The 19,945-nt window shown below is 36.9% G+C and overlaps 1 protein-coding gene across 6 annotated transcripts in view; it reads right to left on the minus strand.

Annotated features, from left to right (window-relative positions):
• PHKB (phosphorylase kinase regulatory subunit beta) overlaps positions 1-19,945 on the minus strand; it is a 233,431-nt gene that overhangs the window by 182,014 nt on the left and 31,472 nt on the right. For all 6 annotated transcript variants that reach the window (XM_055412843.2, XM_055412842.2, XM_055412844.2 and 3 more), the window contains 3 exons: positions 14,531-14,617; positions 9,555-9,693; positions 3,756-3,855 (listed from right to left, as the gene is read on the minus strand). In XM_055412843.2, the coding sequence (XP_055268818.2) occupies positions 3,756-3,855; positions 9,555-9,693; positions 14,531-14,617 (326 nt within the window). The remainder of the gene's footprint in view (positions 1-3,755; positions 3,856-9,554; positions 9,694-14,530; positions 14,618-19,945) is intronic.

Below are 19,945 nucleotides of genomic sequence, written 5' to 3' on the forward strand. Positions count from 1 at the left end.
CTGTCCAAGGAACTCAGGAGCATTTTCCTACACCACAGTTCAAAAGCATCAGTTTTTCAGCACTCAGCTTTCATTATGGTTCAAATCTCACAATCATACATGAATACTGGAAAAACCATAGCTTTGACTATACAGACAATTATATAAAATTCAGAAATTCAATTTTTCAGTCACAATGGCCCCATATCAAGTGCTCAAAAGCCACATGTGACTAGTGGTTTCTGTACTGTTCAATACAGTAACAGAGAACATTAGATCATCACAGAAAATTTGACAGTACTGTACTAGAGGGCTAACACACCTTTCCACACAGCCCCCAGAGCCCTGCATAAACACATATGTTATGTTATGCATGCATGTTCAGGTGTGGCCAACTCTGTTGGACCCTATGGACTGCAGCCCACCAGGTTCCTGTGTCTGTGGGATTTTCCAGGTAAGAATACTGAATTGTGTTGCCATTTTCTCCTCCAGGGGACCTTCCTGACCCAGTGATCAAACCCGCGTCTCCTGTAGCTCCTGCATTGGCAGGTGTTTACTTTTACCATTGAGCTATCCGCAAGCCCTCCCTCAAGTTTGAAATCAACAAAATTAAAGCCAGGAACTATCAGCAGATAATCAGAAATGAGAGAATGAGGGTAAAGGTATGGATGTACACACTGCATCTATGTAGTGACCAAACTATCCAGTGTTAACTCAGAAGAGGTGAGACGGCTACCCCATCTCAGTGTCTGAAACTGCTGGTAACAGTCTCAGGTTACACAAATATAGAAATCATTGTGGTCACTACTTTTACAGTACCATGACTATTATCTCAAAGCATTAAACATTTTTCGGGGCTCTTAAGACAAAAATGTGGTTAAATTAAAACGAAATATATTTTGCCCACTAGATAAGAATCTAAGTGGATAAGGTTTCATTAGTTTAATAAAGTGATTCCTGCACTTGACAAAGCAGTGTTTGTCATTTGTCTTCAAGACACACAAGTACCCAGCATGAGAATTTATATTCAATGATTGTGCCAGAAGAAAGGCAACTATTAAATGATCAAAGATGATCAAACAGTTAATTACATAATTATGCTTTGAGTCTTAAAGCTGTAAAAAAACAATTTAAAATTTCAGGGAAAAAAAGACCCAAATTCAATAAACTTTGAAAACTAATGAGGCATATTATATACAAAATACAGACAAAAATTACTCTTGAGAGCAGCCAAAATCAAGAGGATATTAATTAGTATTATATGATATCTGGCGTATGGCAAGTAAAAATAAAAAATTATTTATTGAAGAATTTCTAGATTAAAAGAAATCTAGAATAATGTTGTTTCCTTCTTGTATTTTATTTAGACTTTTCCTCAAAATTTTAATCATTGTGAATAAGCAAGTTTATCATTCAGGAAAAGGTATTGAGTATTTTGTCATCTATTCTTAATTTATAGACCTAAAATATGCACTAAGGCAGGAAAATCATCTCGTAAGGGAATCCAGGAAGAACAAATTTTATAAAAATTTAATGATTTCTCATGATTTAGAATGTACTTGGGTAGCATTTTCAGGAAATAAATTTTTTAAGCAGACAATTAGGGACAGCAACATTCATAGCCCACTGTAAAGTAGATCCCTATTCTCTGAACTGTGAACTGCAGATTCAATCGATTTTGAAATCTGAATGCTCCTCTTTAAGAAGTATTAATAAAAATAGGTATATGAACACCTAGAGGTAAAAAATAATTAATGTTATTAAGTAGAAATTAATACAAGCAGAAAGACAATAATAGAAATTAGATTGCTCTATATGCTTCAAATCAAGGAAAACTATTCACTCAAGTAAATTAAAACACTTAGGTAGTATTACTAGAAAATACATCAGGAGGCATGCTTTACAATGAGAAGCAAAAAATTTTCACGAAGTCATGATTTTACTTCAGAAGATGAGCTTTAGGGTCAAACAGCACATGAACTTGTTACAAATATGCTTTACTTTAGTTATAAGGGAGGGCCAAAAGATACAATTACACATTTAAAAGTATGGTAACAATGTCTACTGCTATGAAATCATGAAGGAAACAGTGAGCACCAAGGTGAAGGTATGGTGGGAGGTAATTAGTTGCATGCATGTTTTAGTCTTACTGAGTCTCAGTGTTTTTGCCTGGAGAATCCCAGGGACAGGCGGAGCCTGGTGGGCTTCCGTCTATGGGGTCACACAGAGTCGGACACGACTGAAGTGACTTAGCAGCAGCAGCAATATCATCTATTCATACTATAAGGTTATGGGGTTTAAGAAAGATTATACCAATAACAGTGTTTTAAAATTTGTAACATTCTACATTTTGTAGTATGCAGAAATACCAAATCCTAATGTAATCTGTACCTTCTTACAACTAACATAAGGCAAAAAATAATAATCCTTTGTAATTTAAGGAATTCAAAGACAGCCTAAGTTACATTCAAGCTGTATTCCAAAGAATACCAAACTATGAATACTTGTTAGTAAAATTGAATAATATTTAGAAAAGGACTTTAACAAGATTAAACAAATCACAAAGAAAAAAATTTATAGTACATCATTTTCTTCCTTTGATAAACAATTATAACTTAACTAACCTGGCTAGCAAGCACATGAAATTCATGGCTCATACAATGTTTCCTTGAGAGAAAAGTTGAATTCATACACATTAAGTGTTCATGAAATGATGAATGTGAAACAAATAGTAAACTTCTCACACTTAGGAAAAAAACTTCAATCACAATTACTTCAATACAAATTTAATTCAAATATTAAATGTCAATATGACATATTACTTTATTTCAAGCATTGAAAAACCTTTATAATAATGACTTGCAAAGTCAAATCTCAGTAGACAAATTACAGGTTTTTCACATATCTTTATTATCAACTTGTGAATAAATTTACTTTCTGCAAACTAATTTTCTTGTTGCCATATTTTGGTGACAGAATATATAGGATTGATTTTTTTTTTTTTTGCATTTTTAACTTCAGGTCAGGTCTTAAAAAATGTGCTATCACAGAAACTTAATATAATATCCATATGATAGAGATACACAAAATATTCAGTGATCAAAATTGCCTGCATTAACTACTGAAGTGCATCTTTACTAATAAATCATCAAACCAGGGAGTGGTCGTTGAGGAACCATGATGTAAACTGATTAACATACTACAACATATTAGGACCTGGAAACACAGAGATGTAGGTAAGTAGGGGGAATATCACATTTGTATAGAGCTTTACAGTTTAAAAAGTTTTATTATGTACACTGTTTAGTTTCCAAAATAATCCTGTAAAGTCTGCTGTTTTCTAAGCTTTTAATTTCTGCCCTATTTATATATAAATGAATGAATTATTATATTTCTAAACTAAAGTTCAATTAGAGTAATGACACATATAAAAGGAATTTTGGTAAGGATTTTCTTATTGAATGCAATATTGGTTAGAATTATGCATATCATGAGGTTCTTGAGAAAGTTTTTATCTGAGCAAACACCAGATGCAAAATACAAATTCAAGCCCAAATAACAGTTCCCAATCAATCTTGCTTAAGGTATTTCTTCAACTTCAGTATTTCAAAACCCTGGGCTGGGAAGGCAGAGCTGTTTTAATCTATCCAGACTGCCCCAGGACGTGGCTTTACCTTTTGAAAGTACATCCTTCTTCAGAAGATGCTATTGCTATATTGGTTAAATTAATCCCTCAGAATGATGTGAGAATTTCAGTCCATACTACAGTGTTTTACCTTATCGGCCTGACGCATGTAGCAGTAGAGAATTCCTCTCATACATTTTATAGCCGAGTGCTCCAGCTCATGGGTCCTTCCCTTGTCATCATCAATGCGCCTGGGTGAGAGAGATAACTCATGAAACAAATTGGAAATGCATTTGAAAAGGAAGCAGAGCTTTTGATAATTAAGTATTTAACTATCTGGCTAATCCTATGTTCTGGTGACAACTACTAATTCTGTAACAGTGAAACTCCATTTTCCCAGCAGATGTAGAAATGCTTAAAAAAAAAATCTCATGATGAAATTGTGCAAATTTCCCCTTGTCTTTAGGAAGTAAGTCAATTGTGTTAAAAATAGTGTATAGTATTTTCAACACTGACTTGGTTGAAACTTTAAAGGATATTTTTATATTAGAAAAACTACCAATGGATTTTTTAAATTCACCGTTTACAGAACACAGGCAACGTTAAATACCAATCCCTTTAGGTTATGCAATGATCACTTGGATCCAAAGAAGTGTAGATTAAGGTAGGCCCGTGACTTCTTTGCTCTGCTATGTGTTTAATAATGCCAGAATGGGCACTTCAGTCAGCAATGCCTCCAAACAAAAATGCATCCAGGACGATACTGATGTATTTGGGCATAAAGTTTTATATTCTCAGGTCTTAGTTTAAAATTAATTGACCACAGGTTATAATTCCTGCTTTTAAAATGAAAAAAAAAAAAAAAGCTGACACTTAAATATTAAATTAGGTTAAGATGTTTTTCGATCTTTAAGTTCCTTTTTTATTATTGATCAGTGGCCTTCAAGAAAGATGTTATCCACTCTTGAAAAAATAAAAGTAGCTTATTCATTGTTTTACTAAATCATAAGTAAAATATCTAGCTATCATCCTCACTTGACAAAAAACACTACCTGTTCCCCATAAAAAGTAAACTATAATTACTTCTTTCAATTACAGATCTCATACACCAGCAGTAGAAACGACAATGATCATTTTAATATAGTATGGTGAATGTCAGTAAAAATGCCTATTTGTCATTAGAACTTCATTCTTCTTTTCACATGTAGGCATTAAGGTATAACTAGTATGATTCTGTTCTGTGATCTTTTTTCCCATGATGTCAGAACCAAGTGTTAACAGGCAAATTATAGAGTGGATAACACTGGACTTGGCACTGATAAATGAAGGAAACAGCACATTTGGAGTAAAATGAACTCAATGAAATGTTCTGCATATAATTCCCACTTCATAAAAAACAAAGAAATAATTCAGAAAGAAACAATCCAATTTTTCTAAAATTACCTTGACTGCAATTTCTCTGCCCCTAATTTCCACAAGCATTAGACCAAGACTAAAATATCCCACAATAATTTAGCCACAATACAGAATTCCTCTATTTTAATGTTTTTATTTCTCCTTTCCTTAGCAAATAATAGCGGGAACAAGAAGAACATTTCTTTTCTGACTTAGAAAATGAAAGAACAGTTGTATGTGAGTAAAAACATTTAGGCAACTAGTATGTACCTATTTCCTTTCCTAAGATTTAAAATGAAGCTTTTCATCCAAAATAATTCCTCTATTTCTACCAAGAACCAGCAAGCTTTACTGATGTACATTTAAGTTTTAATATGATCCCAATAAAATGTTTAATTAAAAAAAACAGATAAGTAACTTTAACTGATCGCAAGCCATGTGGAGATGTTGATTGAATAGTTCTATTCAATATTAAGTCTTAAGTTTATATTTAAATCAAAACTTAAAAATACGTAACTAGTAAAAAACTAAACACTTAAATCCTATCACTGGTGCATTATTTCCCCACAGCCAAGTTTCAAGGAAAAGAAAATCAGAATACTCTTTGGTCATGTGACTTGACTGTTTACATGGACTAAGCTAGGGCCACCTGTTATATTTAACTCCTAAAATAGCAATAAATCTGACACTGAGAGGGAACAGGCCAACATCTTGCATGAAGTATTCCTCTCTCTCTCTTAGACAGTACTGCAAAGTATCTTACCAATACCTCACCTTGAGTTTTTCTAACAGATGCACATTTAAACATTCTAAAGTGCTTTTTCAAAACAGTCTAAAGTGATTTGAAATAATATTGAAAAGCTACTCTTCTCAAACATAAAAAGCAAAGAAAACTAAATACCATATTTAAACCCTAAATTAAAGGCATGCTTTTTATCTAGAAGTAAGAACAAAAAATGCAAAAACTCTACATAGTACTTTTTAGTATAGCATAAAGTGCAGGTTTAGGCTTCCCAGGCGGCTCAGTGGTAAAGAATCCACTTGCCAATGTAGGAGCCGCAGGAGACACAGCTTCAATCCTCGGGTCGGAAAGTTCCCCTGGAAGAGCAAATGGCAACTCATTCCAGTATTCTTACCAGGATACTCCTATGGACAAAAAAGCCTGGTGGGCTAGAGTCCATGGGGTCATAAGAGAGTCGGACATGACTGAGCAACTGAGCACATATGCAAAGTATAGGCTCAATTTTTCTTTTGAAAGATTTTGTACAACTGACTAGTTTTAGAAACAATTTTAACCTAAATCATGTAAAGCAATATAATTATTTATAAGATAAAATAATTATAATAGTTATAATTATAAAACTAAATATAAATTTTAATTATATTCATACAGAATTATGCTATATAGATATAATATACATAAAATAATATAAATAGATATAATTAGATATTCAGTTCAGTTCAGTTCAGTCGCTCAGTCATGTCCGACTCTTTGCGACCCCATGAATCACAGCACACCAGGCCACCCTGTCCACCACCAACTCCTGGAGTCCACTCAAACTCATATCCATCAAGTCAGTGATGCCATCCAGCCATCTCATTCTCTGTCGTCCCCGTCTCCCTCCCCCAATCCTTCCTAGCATCAGACTCTTTTCCAGTGAGTCAACTATAATTTTAAACAAAGGTATATTCAGGATTACAACTTGATATGTGTAAAAGACACCTTAAAAAGTAAAACATATTAGTAAGCATTTCTTTCCTCCTCTAAAATAGAACAAAATTACAAAGTGAAACTATAATATTGCATTTAAGAAAAAAAACTACGTCAGTGTATTTTACAAATAAGCTCTTTCACTGCCTCTTGCTTTTATCCAATTATTTATTAAATTAAATCAAACCATACTCCTAATGTAAATGAAATATAAATGTGTATAAAATAATTATTTGAAGTCTTCAGAACACATGTACATACACACACGTTCAAATAGAACTGAGGTTTCAAGAGACTGTTTACATGACTGATTGAAAACTAATGCAATTAGAAAAATCAAATTCAGTTCAGTTCAGTCACTCAGTTGTGTCCGACTCTCTGCAACCCCATGAATCACAGCACGCCAGGCCTCCCTGTCCACCACCAACTCCTGGAGTTCACTCAAACTCATGTCCATCAAGTTGGTGATGCCATCCAGCCATCTCATTCTCTGACGTCCCCATCTCCTCCCACCCCCAATCCCTCCTAGCATCAGACTCCTTTCCAGTGAGTCAAATTACATCCATTTTAAAAAATTAATGACTTCATATTATGCATTCATGACCAATAAGAGATAGACATAAATCCCTGAAAATATTGACAGCTTAATTTTTAACGAATTTTTCCTAATGTTATCTATATGATTTCATCAGCATTTATACGTAGAATTGGAAACAGAATTCTACTAGTTTTACAATATGGGGATGATCTAAACAAATCATCACAGCTTAATACTGTGGAAGTAAAAACGGCTTCATCCTAATTCTGTGGTACATACCCTGTGTTTCTCCAAACAGAAGACATTTTGTTTGCTAGTAAAATGAAAAGTTGTTACTTTAACTATATAAAATAAATTATCCAGGGAGTCAGTAAATAGATAGTGTCCCCAGCAAAGATCAGATCAGATCAGATCAGATCAGTCGCTCAGTCGTGTCTGACTCTCCGCGACCCCATGAATCACAGCACGCCAGGCCTCCCTGTCCATCACCAACTCCCGGAGTTCACTCAAACTCATGTCCACAGAGTCGGTGATGCCATTCAGCCATCTCATTCTCCGTCGTCCCCTTCTCTTCCCGCCCCCAACCTTTCCCAGCATCAGAGTCTTTTCCAGTGAGTCAACTCGTCGCATGAGGTGGCCAAAGTATTGGAGTTTCAGCTTTAGCATCAGTCCCTCCAATGAACATCCAGGACTGATCTCCTTTAGAATGGACTGGTTGGATCTCCTTGCAGTATAAGGGACTCTCAAGAGTCTTCTCCAACACCACAGTTCAAAAGCATCGATTCTTCAACTGACTTTAAATTCTCTATCAGATTTTTGAAGGCTTCTGGGAAAGGGCCTGTACTCTTATATTTTTTTAAGCAATTTTCCCTGAACACTTTATTTAGAAAAACTTCAAATCTATACAAAAGCCACACAACTGCTACAATGAATAAAACTCTACTCTTCACATGGATTCAAGAGCTGATAAAATTAGCTTGTATTCTTTATCTATAAGTTGTTCTCTGCACTAACACCATACATATTTCAGAAGTATCCCCTAAAAGCAAGGACATTTGCCTATATGACCATAACATCATTATCACACCAAGGAGCTAATAGCATAGACATAGTGTCTAATATATACTGTCTATTAAATATAACCCAATTATCCCCAAAATATACTTTAGTTTTTTTTTAATGCATGATTCAATCAAGGTTCACACATTGCATTTGATTCTCATAATCTAACCATCTTTATACCTATTTTCTAATTTTCTATGATTACATTTTTAAGAGCCCAGGCAAGCTGTCATATAAGTAGCCACAATCTGGCTTTGTCTGACTTAATTTATGGTGGAGCCATCTACACATTTTGATAAGAAGTAGATATGGGTGATGTGTCACATCAGAAAGCACCTATCTAACATCAGTGAAACACATCAATGATTTAAGACAGAGGAAAGGTTGGGGGCGGGAGGAGAAGGGGATGACAGAGAATGAGATGGCTGGATGGCATCACCGACTCTGTGGACATGAGTTTGAGTGAACTCCGGGAGTTGGTGATGGACAGGGAGGCCTGGCGTGCTGTGATTCATGGGGTCGCGGAGAGTCAGACACAACTGAGCGACTGAACTGAACTGAATCACACTCATGTTAAGGATACAATTTTCAAATCAGAGGCACATGCATTTACTACCTTCGGAGAATTAATATTCAGAAATCTAATTTTTTAACAGTTAAATGTATCACTATTGACTACAAGTCAAGACCCACATCAGATGCTATCCATATATATTAATAATGAAATAAATAAATAAATAATGAAATAAAGGTTTATTTTTCTTTTATTTTATAAGAATTTTCTGACTTAGTATAATCCCAATGAAGTGCAGTTAGAAAAACACTAAACTGGGGGAAGGAAGGAGAGGAGTTTTGGTCCTTGCTCTATCATTAACTAGGTGAGTCATTTGGAACTACTCTATTAACTACTCTAGGCTCTAGTTTCATCATCAATCACTATCAATTTCCTCTATGGTCAAAACAAATCAATTCAATGAGAATGGGCAATTCATTCTATTAAAGATTAAAGCTGATTTACAAACCTGAGATGAGAAATGTTGGTCACAAAGTCATAAAATGTTACAATTTACCTAATGTAAACCCTCAGGAAAACTGAAAGGTTTAGAGGCTGAAAAGGAGATGTGAACAGCTGCACATCACACAGTGACTCAGAAACAGAGCCAAAAGATAGCTGTCTAGTTTGTCTTGGGCCTACAAAACCCTATGACCCAGACTTGGAGTTACAAGAAGACACACCAGCTCACCTGTATGCAAGAGCCAAAGCCCAGGCGCCAGCAGCACAGTACAGACTGTCATGGATCTTGGCCTTCTGATCATCACCACATGTTTTAGTGGGAAAGAGACCTGTGGTTGGACTTTGATACAGCAGCAATGTTGACTTGACTGTAATTGAAGACAAGAAAAAGAATGAAAAAACAACCTATTTCCCTTGAGCTGAGGTCTTACACTTTTTTGGTTTCCTTATCCTACAATTTTGTTCTTTCTAAACTTAGCTGCACCCATGATACAGGATGCTTGGGGCTGGTGTACGGGGATGACCTGGAGGGAGGATATGGGCAAGAGGGAGGTGGGAGGGGGGTTCAGGAGGGGAAATACATGTACACCCGGGGCAGATTCGTGTTAATGTAGGGCAAAACCAACCAATATATTAATATAAAGTAATTTGCCTCCAATAAAAAAAAAGTAAAATAAAATAAACTTAGCTGCAGCATAAAACTTTTGAAAATGTAGAAACAACTCCTGCCTAGGTAGGGATCCACCTGGAATGAAGGAGTATTTTCATTTCTGAGTAAAGAATTCCGCTAACTGGCACATAAAAAGTCTTTAGCACATCCCTGTTACTGTCAGTAAGCGTTATACGGCAATATCAGATACAGAAAAAAAAAAAAAAGATTAGCCAAAATACTAAGTATACTCTCAAAAATCAGTTCAATAGGGAAAAATAAAGCAAATATATAACAAAGAGTTGCGTACATTTGCTAAATCCGAAGAGAACTCAATTCTAAAGAAGCCAGAATCCTGGTTTCACAGATGACTAATTTGTGCCTGGCCTTCAGAGCAAAGTATTCCTCTTATATAAGGTACAGGTCAAAGATATGTTTAACATTTCAAAATTGAATAGCATCCTAATATGACATGAAAATAGTAAACAAGTAATTATTTTATGAATATTCCACTTAAGTTAAATAAGTTTGGAATCAATGTTTTCTAGTCATCGCTCAATCTGCACAGGGATATTTCCAGGACCTGCCAAGCATGCCAAAATTCTCAAATACTCAAGTCCCTTATCTAAAATGGCTAGTACAGTAGGCCCTCCATATCTGCAGGTTCTGCATCTACAGATACAGGAAGCAGACTGTATTACTCTTTATAAAAGAGTCCTAAAATAGAAAAAGTCACACTAAAATGACATTTCCTAAAAGCTATTTTATTCCTGTCTAACTATAAATGGATGCGTAATATTTTTCCCTAAAATAAATTAAGTTACTCTAATCTAGACTGGCATATGTCAACTCATTTAGAACAGTTTTTCAAAGGTTTAAAGTACTCTGTTCCATCACAGATTAAAGAATTAAATTTCTTTTTTTCTCAGACTAAACTGACATAATCATTATCATGTCTTTCAGAATATCCAGGTATTTATTATTTTTCCCAGAGTAAAAAACTGGTTCTCACACTGCAAAGTAAACAGCTGACACTTCTTTTAAAAGGCAGCTTAATTTCTTTAGTTAGTTATGGCTACAGAGATAAGTGGGTAAGAATCTTGAACACAATAAGCTGAACTAATGTTTTTCTTTTAAGATTTTTTTTTTTTAATGTGGACGATTTTCAAAGTCTTTATTGATTTGCACAATATTGCATCTGTTTTATGTTTTAGGTTTTTGGCCACAAAGAATGCAGGATCTTAGCTTTACAGCTCTCCACTAGCTATATGTGACAAATTAAATTCAGTTCAGTTCAGTTGTTCAGTCATGTCCAACTCTTTGTGATGCCATGACCTGCAGCACACCAGGCTTCCCTGTCCTTCACTATCACCCAAAGTTTGGTCAAATTAATGTCCATTGACTCAGTGATGCTATCTAACCATCTCCTTGCTCTCCAAGGGGCTCTCAAGAGTCTTCTCCAGCATCACATTTTGAAAGCATCAATTCTTCGGTGCTCAACCTTCTTTCTGGTCCAACTCTCACTTCTGCACATGACTACTGGAAAAACCATAGATTTGACTGTATAGACCTTGTGGGCAAAGTGATGTCTCCACTTTCCCCATCTATTTGCCATGAAGTGATGGAACCAGATGCCATGATCTTAATTTTTTGAATGTCAACTTTTAAGCCATCTTTTTCACTCTCCTCTTTCACCTTCATAAGCAGGCTGCTTAGTTCCTCTTTGCTTTCTGCCACTAGGGTGATGTCATCTATAAATCTGAGGTTATTGATATCTCTCCCAGAATCTGATTCCTGCTTGAACTTCATCCAGCCCAGCATTTTGCATGATGTACTCTGCATAGAAATTAAATAAGCAGGGTGACAATATATAGCCTTGTTTTACTCCTTTCCCAATTTGGAACCAGTCTGTTGTTCCATATCTGGTTCCAGCTGTTGCTTCTTGACCTACATATAGGTTTCTCAGGAGGCAGGTAAGGTGGTCTGGTATTCTCCTCTCAAGAATTTCCCACAGTTTGCTGTGATCCACACAATTAAAGGCTTGTGTGTCAATGAAGCAGTAGATGCTTTCCCGAAATTCCCTTGCTTTTTCTATGATCCAGTGGATGTTGGTGATTTGATCTCTGGTTCCTCTGCCTTTCCTAAATCCAGCTTGAACATTTGCAAATTCGGAGTTCATGTACTGTTGAAGCCTAGCTTGAATCATTTTGAGCTTTACCTTGCTAGCATGTGAAATTAGCACAATTTTGCAGTAGTTTGAACTTTCTTTGGCATTGCCCTTATTTGGAATTGGGATGAAAACTGACCTTTTCCAATCCTGTGGCTACTATTGAGTTTTCCAAATTTGCAGTATATTGAGTGCAGCTATTTCACAGCATCATCTTTTAGGATTTGAAATAGCTCAGCTGGAATTCCATCATCTCCACTAGCTTTGTTCTTAGTGATGCTTCCTAAGGCTCACTTGACTTCACACTCCAGGATATCTGGCTCTAGGTGAGTGATCACACCATTGTGGCTGTCCCGGTCATTAAGGGTTTTCTATATTGTTCTTCTGTGTATTCCTGCCACCTCTTCTTAACATCTTCTAAGCGTTAGGTCCATACCATTACTATCCTTTATTGTGCCCATCGTTGCATGAAATGTTTCCTTGATCTCTCTAATTTTCTTGAAGAGATCTCTACTCTTTCCCATTCTATTGCCTCTATTTCTTTGCACTGTTCACTTAAGAAGGCTTTCTTAACTCTCCTTGCTATTCTTTGGAACTCTGCATTCAGATTGGTTTTCTCCTTTTCTCCTTTGCCTTTCACTTCTCTTCTTTTTTCATCTATTTATAAGTCCTCCTCAGACAACCATTTTGCCTTTTTGCATTTCTTTCTCTTGGGGATGGTTTTGATCACCATCTCTTGTACAATGTTACAAACCTCCATCCATAGTTCTTCTGGCACTGTCACATTTAATCCCTTGAATCTATTTGTCTCTTCCACTGTATAATCTTAAGGGATCTGATTTCGAGCATAACTGAATGGCCTAGTGGTTTTCCCTACTTTCTTTAAGTCTGAATTTTGCAATAAGGAATTCATGATCTGAGCCACAGTTAGCTCCTGGTCTTGTTTCGGTAGACTGTGTGGACTTTTCTCCATCTTTGGCTGCACAGAGTACCAATCTGATTTCAGTACTGACCATCTGGTTGATGTCCACGTGTAGAGTTGTCTCTGGTGTTGTTGGAAGAGTGTGTTTGTTATGATCAGTGTGTTCTTTTGGCAAAACTCTGTTAGCCTTTGCCCTGTTTCATTTTGTAATCCAAGGTCAAACTTGCCTGTTATTCCGTGTACCTCTTGACTTCCTACTTTTGCATTCCAGCCCCCTATGATGAAACGGACATCTTTTTTGATGCTAGTTCTAGAAAGTCTTGAAGGTCTTCATAGAACCATTAACTTCAGATTCTTCAGTATTAGTGGCTGAGGCATAGACTGGATTACTATGATACTGAATGGTTTGCTTTGAAACAAACAGAGGTCATTCTTTCATTTATGAGACTGCATCCAAGTACTGCATTTTGGACTCTTTCGTTGACTATGATGGCTACTCCATTTCTTCTAAGGGATTCTTGCCCACACTAGTAGATATAATGGTCATCTGAATTAAATTTGCCCATTCCCATCCATTTTAGTGCACTGATTCCTAAAATGTCAATGATCACTCTTGTTATCCTGTTTGACCACTTCCAATTTACCTTGATTCATGGACCTAACATTCCAGGTTCCTGTGCAATAGGAACAATAGTTCCACAACCAGGAATCAAAGCCACACCCCGTGCATTGGAAAGCAAAGTCTCAACCATTGGACCACCAGGGAAGTCTCTGAAATAATGTTTCACATGATGCAGACAGAAACAAAAAAATTCTTCTCCTTGGTGAGAGAAATCAAATTTTATATTTGACATACTAGGCCACATAAATGGCATAAGAAGCAAACAAAAAAAAGCACCCCCACCTTGCCTTTTGATGAACAAAAAAGAGCCCTATATATATGTATCTCTAAGTTGCTTACTCACATTAAAAAACAAAACTAGTCAGGTTGATTCTGACAAAAACAAAAGAGCAAACAAAACAAACAAACAGGGACCTTATACCAATAACAGTATTGAGACTGCCTTTTGTATCTCAATGAATTAGAAATGGATATAAAAGATTGAGGACTACATTGTAACTTTGTATAGGTAAATGAGCAAGGAACACTTCTACAAAATCTTTGTGTAAGAATTATTCAAGAAACATCCTCTAGTTCTCAAATCTGTTAATGTTTAGGAAGGCTGAAAGGACACAGAAGACACTAGTGACAGTTTCAAAATTATTCAAGGGATAGATATGACTTGCCAGATTCCATTTATAGTCTCCATATCAACATGCAATTGGAATATACAGCTGTCTAAGCACTGAAACTACCCCAACACTCAAATGAGAGATCATCATCCACATAATGTACGTAATTTAACTAAGGCAGAATAGATGTTAATCATAGCTCCTAAAGACTTGCTTTCCTCAGGTTTAGCTTACCAATTCTGTAATAGTGATCCAATTTATCCCACAGAGTTTCACCAGGTCTCGGAAGATGAATGCTTTTTAGAGGTTCATAAACTGAGCCTGAAAGAAAAATGAAAAACCCATCAAGTCCAGTTATTTTCACCCAGGTAAACGAAGAAACTTCTAAACAAATGAAGAGGCATTATTTAACAATCGAATCTTCATTTTTATAGTGAACTATCATATTTCACTGTTGTTAAAATTTGGATGAGGAAAGGAGAAAAAAGAAAACACTTGTAGTTTTTCTAAATGCTAGGGGATATCCCCACCCTCACTCCCAGCTAATTCATGTGCATACTGGCAGCTCAAATATAACTAATATTCCTATGGTAGTCCAGTAGTGCAATAATTCCAGTTCCTTCTGAGAAATATATCTACTTACATGCCCTGAAACACAAACCTTACTCCTTATGCTCATGCTTTATCAGGCAGTTTTCTGTCCTAGGATACTATTCCTGAACCCCAAAATCATCCACTTCATGAGTATTCAAATATTGTTCATACTGAAAGCCTGAAACCTCCACTTTCTCCTAGGTAGATAATATTTGCCTTATTATCCAGATTGTAAGCAGAAACCATTTCTACTTCTCAGCCATGGGAACTACAGCAAGGTGATAACAGAGCACACTGCTCAAAAGCTACAGAACACCCATTAATCATGATAACCTGTCATAAAATGGATACAGAAAATTGTTCACTTGACAAGGGCACTTTCTCAACTGATGACTGAAAGGCAGACATTTGACCCTTCAGCCATCAGAATAAGCAGTCTCTCATTCTTGTTATAAGCACTCAGAAATTATAAACATCTCAAGGTCACAATTAATCCACCTTGGGATGCAGGTAATGCATGTCATATAGTCTAACAAAATACTAGAAGACTAAACCTATAATTTATTGGGGCAGGGGAGGGGGTCATGTTGGTAGGCATTAAGAATCAATTTTTGAAGAAAAGTAAAGCATTTATGTTTGCAAAATTGCTATGTCCAGTATGCTAGTTTAAAGCCAAGTTATGTTTAAGGGAGGTTTAAGTTTTGTTTAGGGCAGGTAAGCGCTTCTCTGGTGGCTCATATGGTAAAGAATATGCCTGCAATGTGGGGACCCGGGTTCGATCCCTGGGTCAGGAAGATCTCTAGGGATATCGTCTCCAGTATTCTGGCTTGGAGAATTCCATGGAGAGAGAAGCCTGGTAGGCTACAGACTACGGGGTTGCAAAGAGTTGGACACAACTCAGTGACTAACACTGACTTTTTCAAAGTAAAGAACCACACATTTCAAGCAATAGCTCCATTACCTTTCATTAAAAATAGAGATGTGGATGAAAACAGGGAATATGAAATGACTTGCGTGAAGATATTTTTCTAAAATAGCCTTCATGACACCAACCAGAATGGTCCCATAGTGAAATATGGGAAGGACTACTAACACAGACAGGCAAACATCAGGACTGCAAAGGAGGCAAGGGTCCAGACATGCTCTCTGCCTCCCCACATTCAATTAGCTCTAGGTAGATTTAAGTATACTGGCAGTAATGGGCAGTCTGGCAGTTAGGGAGGAATGCTGGCCTGGTAGGTGATAAGCTCTGGGGGCAGGGGAGGTCTACATATTATCCATGAAATTCATCCATAATTAATAAAATAAAACCAGGTCCAAATCACCACATTTTAAATTTTGCATCTGAATATACAAAGACTAAAGGGGACACATTTGCTAGACCAGAATGAATGTGTGCCCTGTTGGCTCAGATGGTAAAGGAACCACTTGCAATGCAGGAGACCCAGGTTCAGTCCCTGGGTTGGGAAGATCCCCTGGAGAAGGCAATGGCTACTCACTCCAGTATTCTTGTCTGGAGAGTTCCATGGACTTGGTATAGGGAGACTGGCGGGCTACAGTCCACGGGATTGCAAAGAATTGGACATAACTGAGTGACTAACACTAATGACAGTGGAATGATTTGTTTTTACTTAGATTTATTTCTATTTATTTTGTGGTGAAATGATTTGCTTTTATTTAGAGCACTATTATACAGTTAATGTTGTGCTTTATATAAGAAAAATAATCACCAGAAGATGCATATATATTTTCATTACAATTAGGTAAATAATACATGTGCATATGGATAAGGATTGAAACAGAATATGCAAAACTGAAATCTGCATTATAATAGTAGATGAATTTATTTTAAAAGATTATTTTCTTGACATTGTATCCATGGTTTTTAGAGTGGAAAAAAAAAATATTTCCCTCAAAAGCCCCTTCAGTTCAGTTCAGTTCAGTTCAGTCGCTCAGTCGTGTCTGACTCTTTGCGACCCCATGAATCACAGCACGCCAGGCCTCCCTGTCCATCACCAACTCCTGGAGTTCACTCAAACTCATGTCCATCGAGTTGGTGATGCCATCTAGCCATCTCATTCTCTGTCGTCCCTGTCTCCTCCTGCCCCCAATCCCTCCTAGCATCAGAGTCTTTTCCAGTGAGTCAACTCGTCGCATGAGGTGGCCAAAGTATTACAGTTTCAGCTTTAGCATCAGTCCTTCCAATGAACACCCAGGACTGATCTCCTTTAGAATGGACTGGTGCACGGGGATGACATGGAGGGAGATGGACTTGGGACTGGTGCACGGGGAGGACATGGAGGGAGGATATGGGGAAGAGGGAGGTGGGAGGGGGGTTCAAGAAAGAGAACAGGCAGACGCGAGAGACGCCCGGCTCCGGCGGCGCAGACGCGAGAGACGCCCGGCTCCGGCGCAACCGACCACGTGCAGAATCGTGGCTGAGAGGAGCTACCCCGCGCCCAGGGTTAGGGCGGTGGCCGAGAGGAGCTGTACCACATCCAGGAGGCAGTGGCTGCTTGGGCACCGGAGGGCCGAGAGGAGCTGATCCCCATTCAAAGCAGGAGGGGCGGCCTTGAGGAGATACCCCTCGTCCAAGGTAAGGTACAGCGGCTGCACCTTGCTGGAGCAGCTGGGAAGAGATACTCCACGACCAAGTGGAATATAAGAATCCAGTGTTCTGGGGAGGAAGGAACAAGATGGCAGAGGGATAAGACGGCGAGACCACTTTCTCCCCCACAAATTCATCAAAAGAACATTTGAACCCGGAGTAAAGTCCACAAAACAACTTCTGAATACTGGCAGAGGACATCAGGCTCCCAGAAAAGCAGCCCATTGTCTTCTAAAGGAGAGAGAAGAAATCCAGCTCCACCCACCAGAACACCGACACATGCTTCCCTAACCAGGGAACCCGGACAAGTCACCCGTCCAACCCCACACACAGCGAAGAAACTACATAATAAAGAGAACTCCACAAACTGCAAGAAGAGGGAAAGGCCACCCCAAGCAAAGCAATATAAGCAAGATGAAGAGGCAGAGAAATACCCAGCAAGTAAAGGAACAAGATAATTGCCCACCAACACAAACAAAAGAAGAAGACATAGGGAATTTACCTGAAAAAGAATTTCAAATTTTGATGGTGAAAATGATTCAAAATCTTGAAAGCAAAATGGAGTTACAGATAAATAACCTGGAGAAAAGGATTGAGAAGATGGAAGAAAGATTTAAAAAGGACTTAGAAGAAATAAAAAAGAGTCAATATACAATGAATAATGCAATAGATGAGATCAGAAACACTCTGGAGGGAACAAACAGTAGAATAACAGAGGCAGAAGACAGGATAAGCGAACTAGAAGATAGAATTGTAGAAATAAATGAAACAGAGAGGAAAAAAGAAAAACGAATTAAAAGAAATGAGGACAATATTAGAGACCTCTGGGACAATGTTAAACGCTCCAACATTCGAATCATAGGAGTCCCAGAAGAAGACGACAAAAAGAAAGACCATGAGAGAATACTTGAGGAGATAATAGTTGAAAACTTCCCTAAAATGGGGAAAGAAATAATCACCCAAGTCCAAGAAACCCAGAGAGTCCCCAACAGGATAAACCCAAGGCGAAATACTCCAAGACACATATTAATCAAATTAACAAAGATCAAACACAAAGAACAAATATTAAAAGCAGCAAGGGAAAAGCAGCAAATAACACATAAGGGGATTCCCATAAGGATAACGGCTGATCTTTCAACAGAAACTCTTCAGGCCAGAAGGGAGTGGCAAGACATACTTAAAGTGATGAAAGAAAATACCCTACAGCCCAGATTACTATACCCAGCAAGGATCTCATTCAAATATGAAGGAGAAATCAAAAGCTTTACAGACAAGCAAAAGCTGAGGGAATTCAGCATCACCAAACCAGCTCTCCAACAAATGCTAAAGGATCTTCTATAGACAGGAAACACAGAAAGAGTGTATAAACTTGAACCCAAAGCAATAAAGAAAATGGCTACGGGATCGTACTTATCAATAATTACCTTAAACGTAAATGGGTTGAAATTTTCAAAAAGGCTAGGAAACAATTCTCATAGCCATCAATAGTTCAGTGTTGAGTTCATGAATAGTTTTTAAAGTTTGGGACAAACTGTAGTATCTGCTATTTGAAGTTCTATTTGTAATTGGCATATTACGATGTAACATTGGTCTTCATTTCCAACTTAAAACGCCTAAAAATGCCTAACAGGTTTTTAGATTTGTGAATTTTAGTTGAAATGTATTTTACGATGTTACTAAACCTGCAGAAATATTGAAATATTTCAGAGAACTTATTCACTGTACATTTAATTTATTTATAAAAGTTATGAACTGTAAAAAAAAAAAAAAGAAAAGAAAAAAGACCACAAAAAAAAAAAAAGAAAGAGAACATATGTACACCCAGGGAGGATTCATGTCAATGTATGGCAAAACCAACCAATATATTAATGTAAGGTAATTTGCCTCCAATAAAATAAATTAAAAAAAAAAAAGAATGGACTGATTGGATCTCCTTGCAGTACAAGGGACTCTCAACAGTCTTCTCCAGCACCACAGTTCAAAAGCATCAATTCTTCGGCGATCAGCTTTCTTCACAGTCCAACTCTCACATCCATACATGACCACTGGAAGCCTCTTACCTCCCTCCAAAGACTAAAATGATTCTATCATCTAATGTTTCTCAGTAAAATCATCCATGGAGATTCTTAGAAGCAACATTAAGTATACAAAATTGCATATACTTAAAGTATAAACAAGTATACATTAAGTATTAAGTCTGGGAAACCAAACTTTCTAAGAAAATAAATACCCATTCTGTAAGACTAAAAGAGATGTTCAAAGCAAGGCAGAAAAGTGTAAAAATAAAAATCACCTAATTCACTGAGAATCTATATATTCTTCTATAGTTCCTTTCTATATCTTCAAAGAAAGACAATAGTGAATTAAAAATTCCTAAGTTAGATAAATGTCAACACTTTAGGGATCACCACTGTAATGTTTCTAAAGTAACCACATAAAATTAAGTA

Source organism: Moschus berezovskii, chromosome 22 (assembly GCF_049115385.1).
Source record: "Moschus berezovskii isolate FMDL1 chromosome 22, NW_MosBer_1.0, whole genome shotgun sequence".
NCBI classification, from domain to species: domain Eukaryota; kingdom Metazoa; phylum Chordata; class Mammalia; order Artiodactyla; family Moschidae; genus Moschus; species Moschus berezovskii.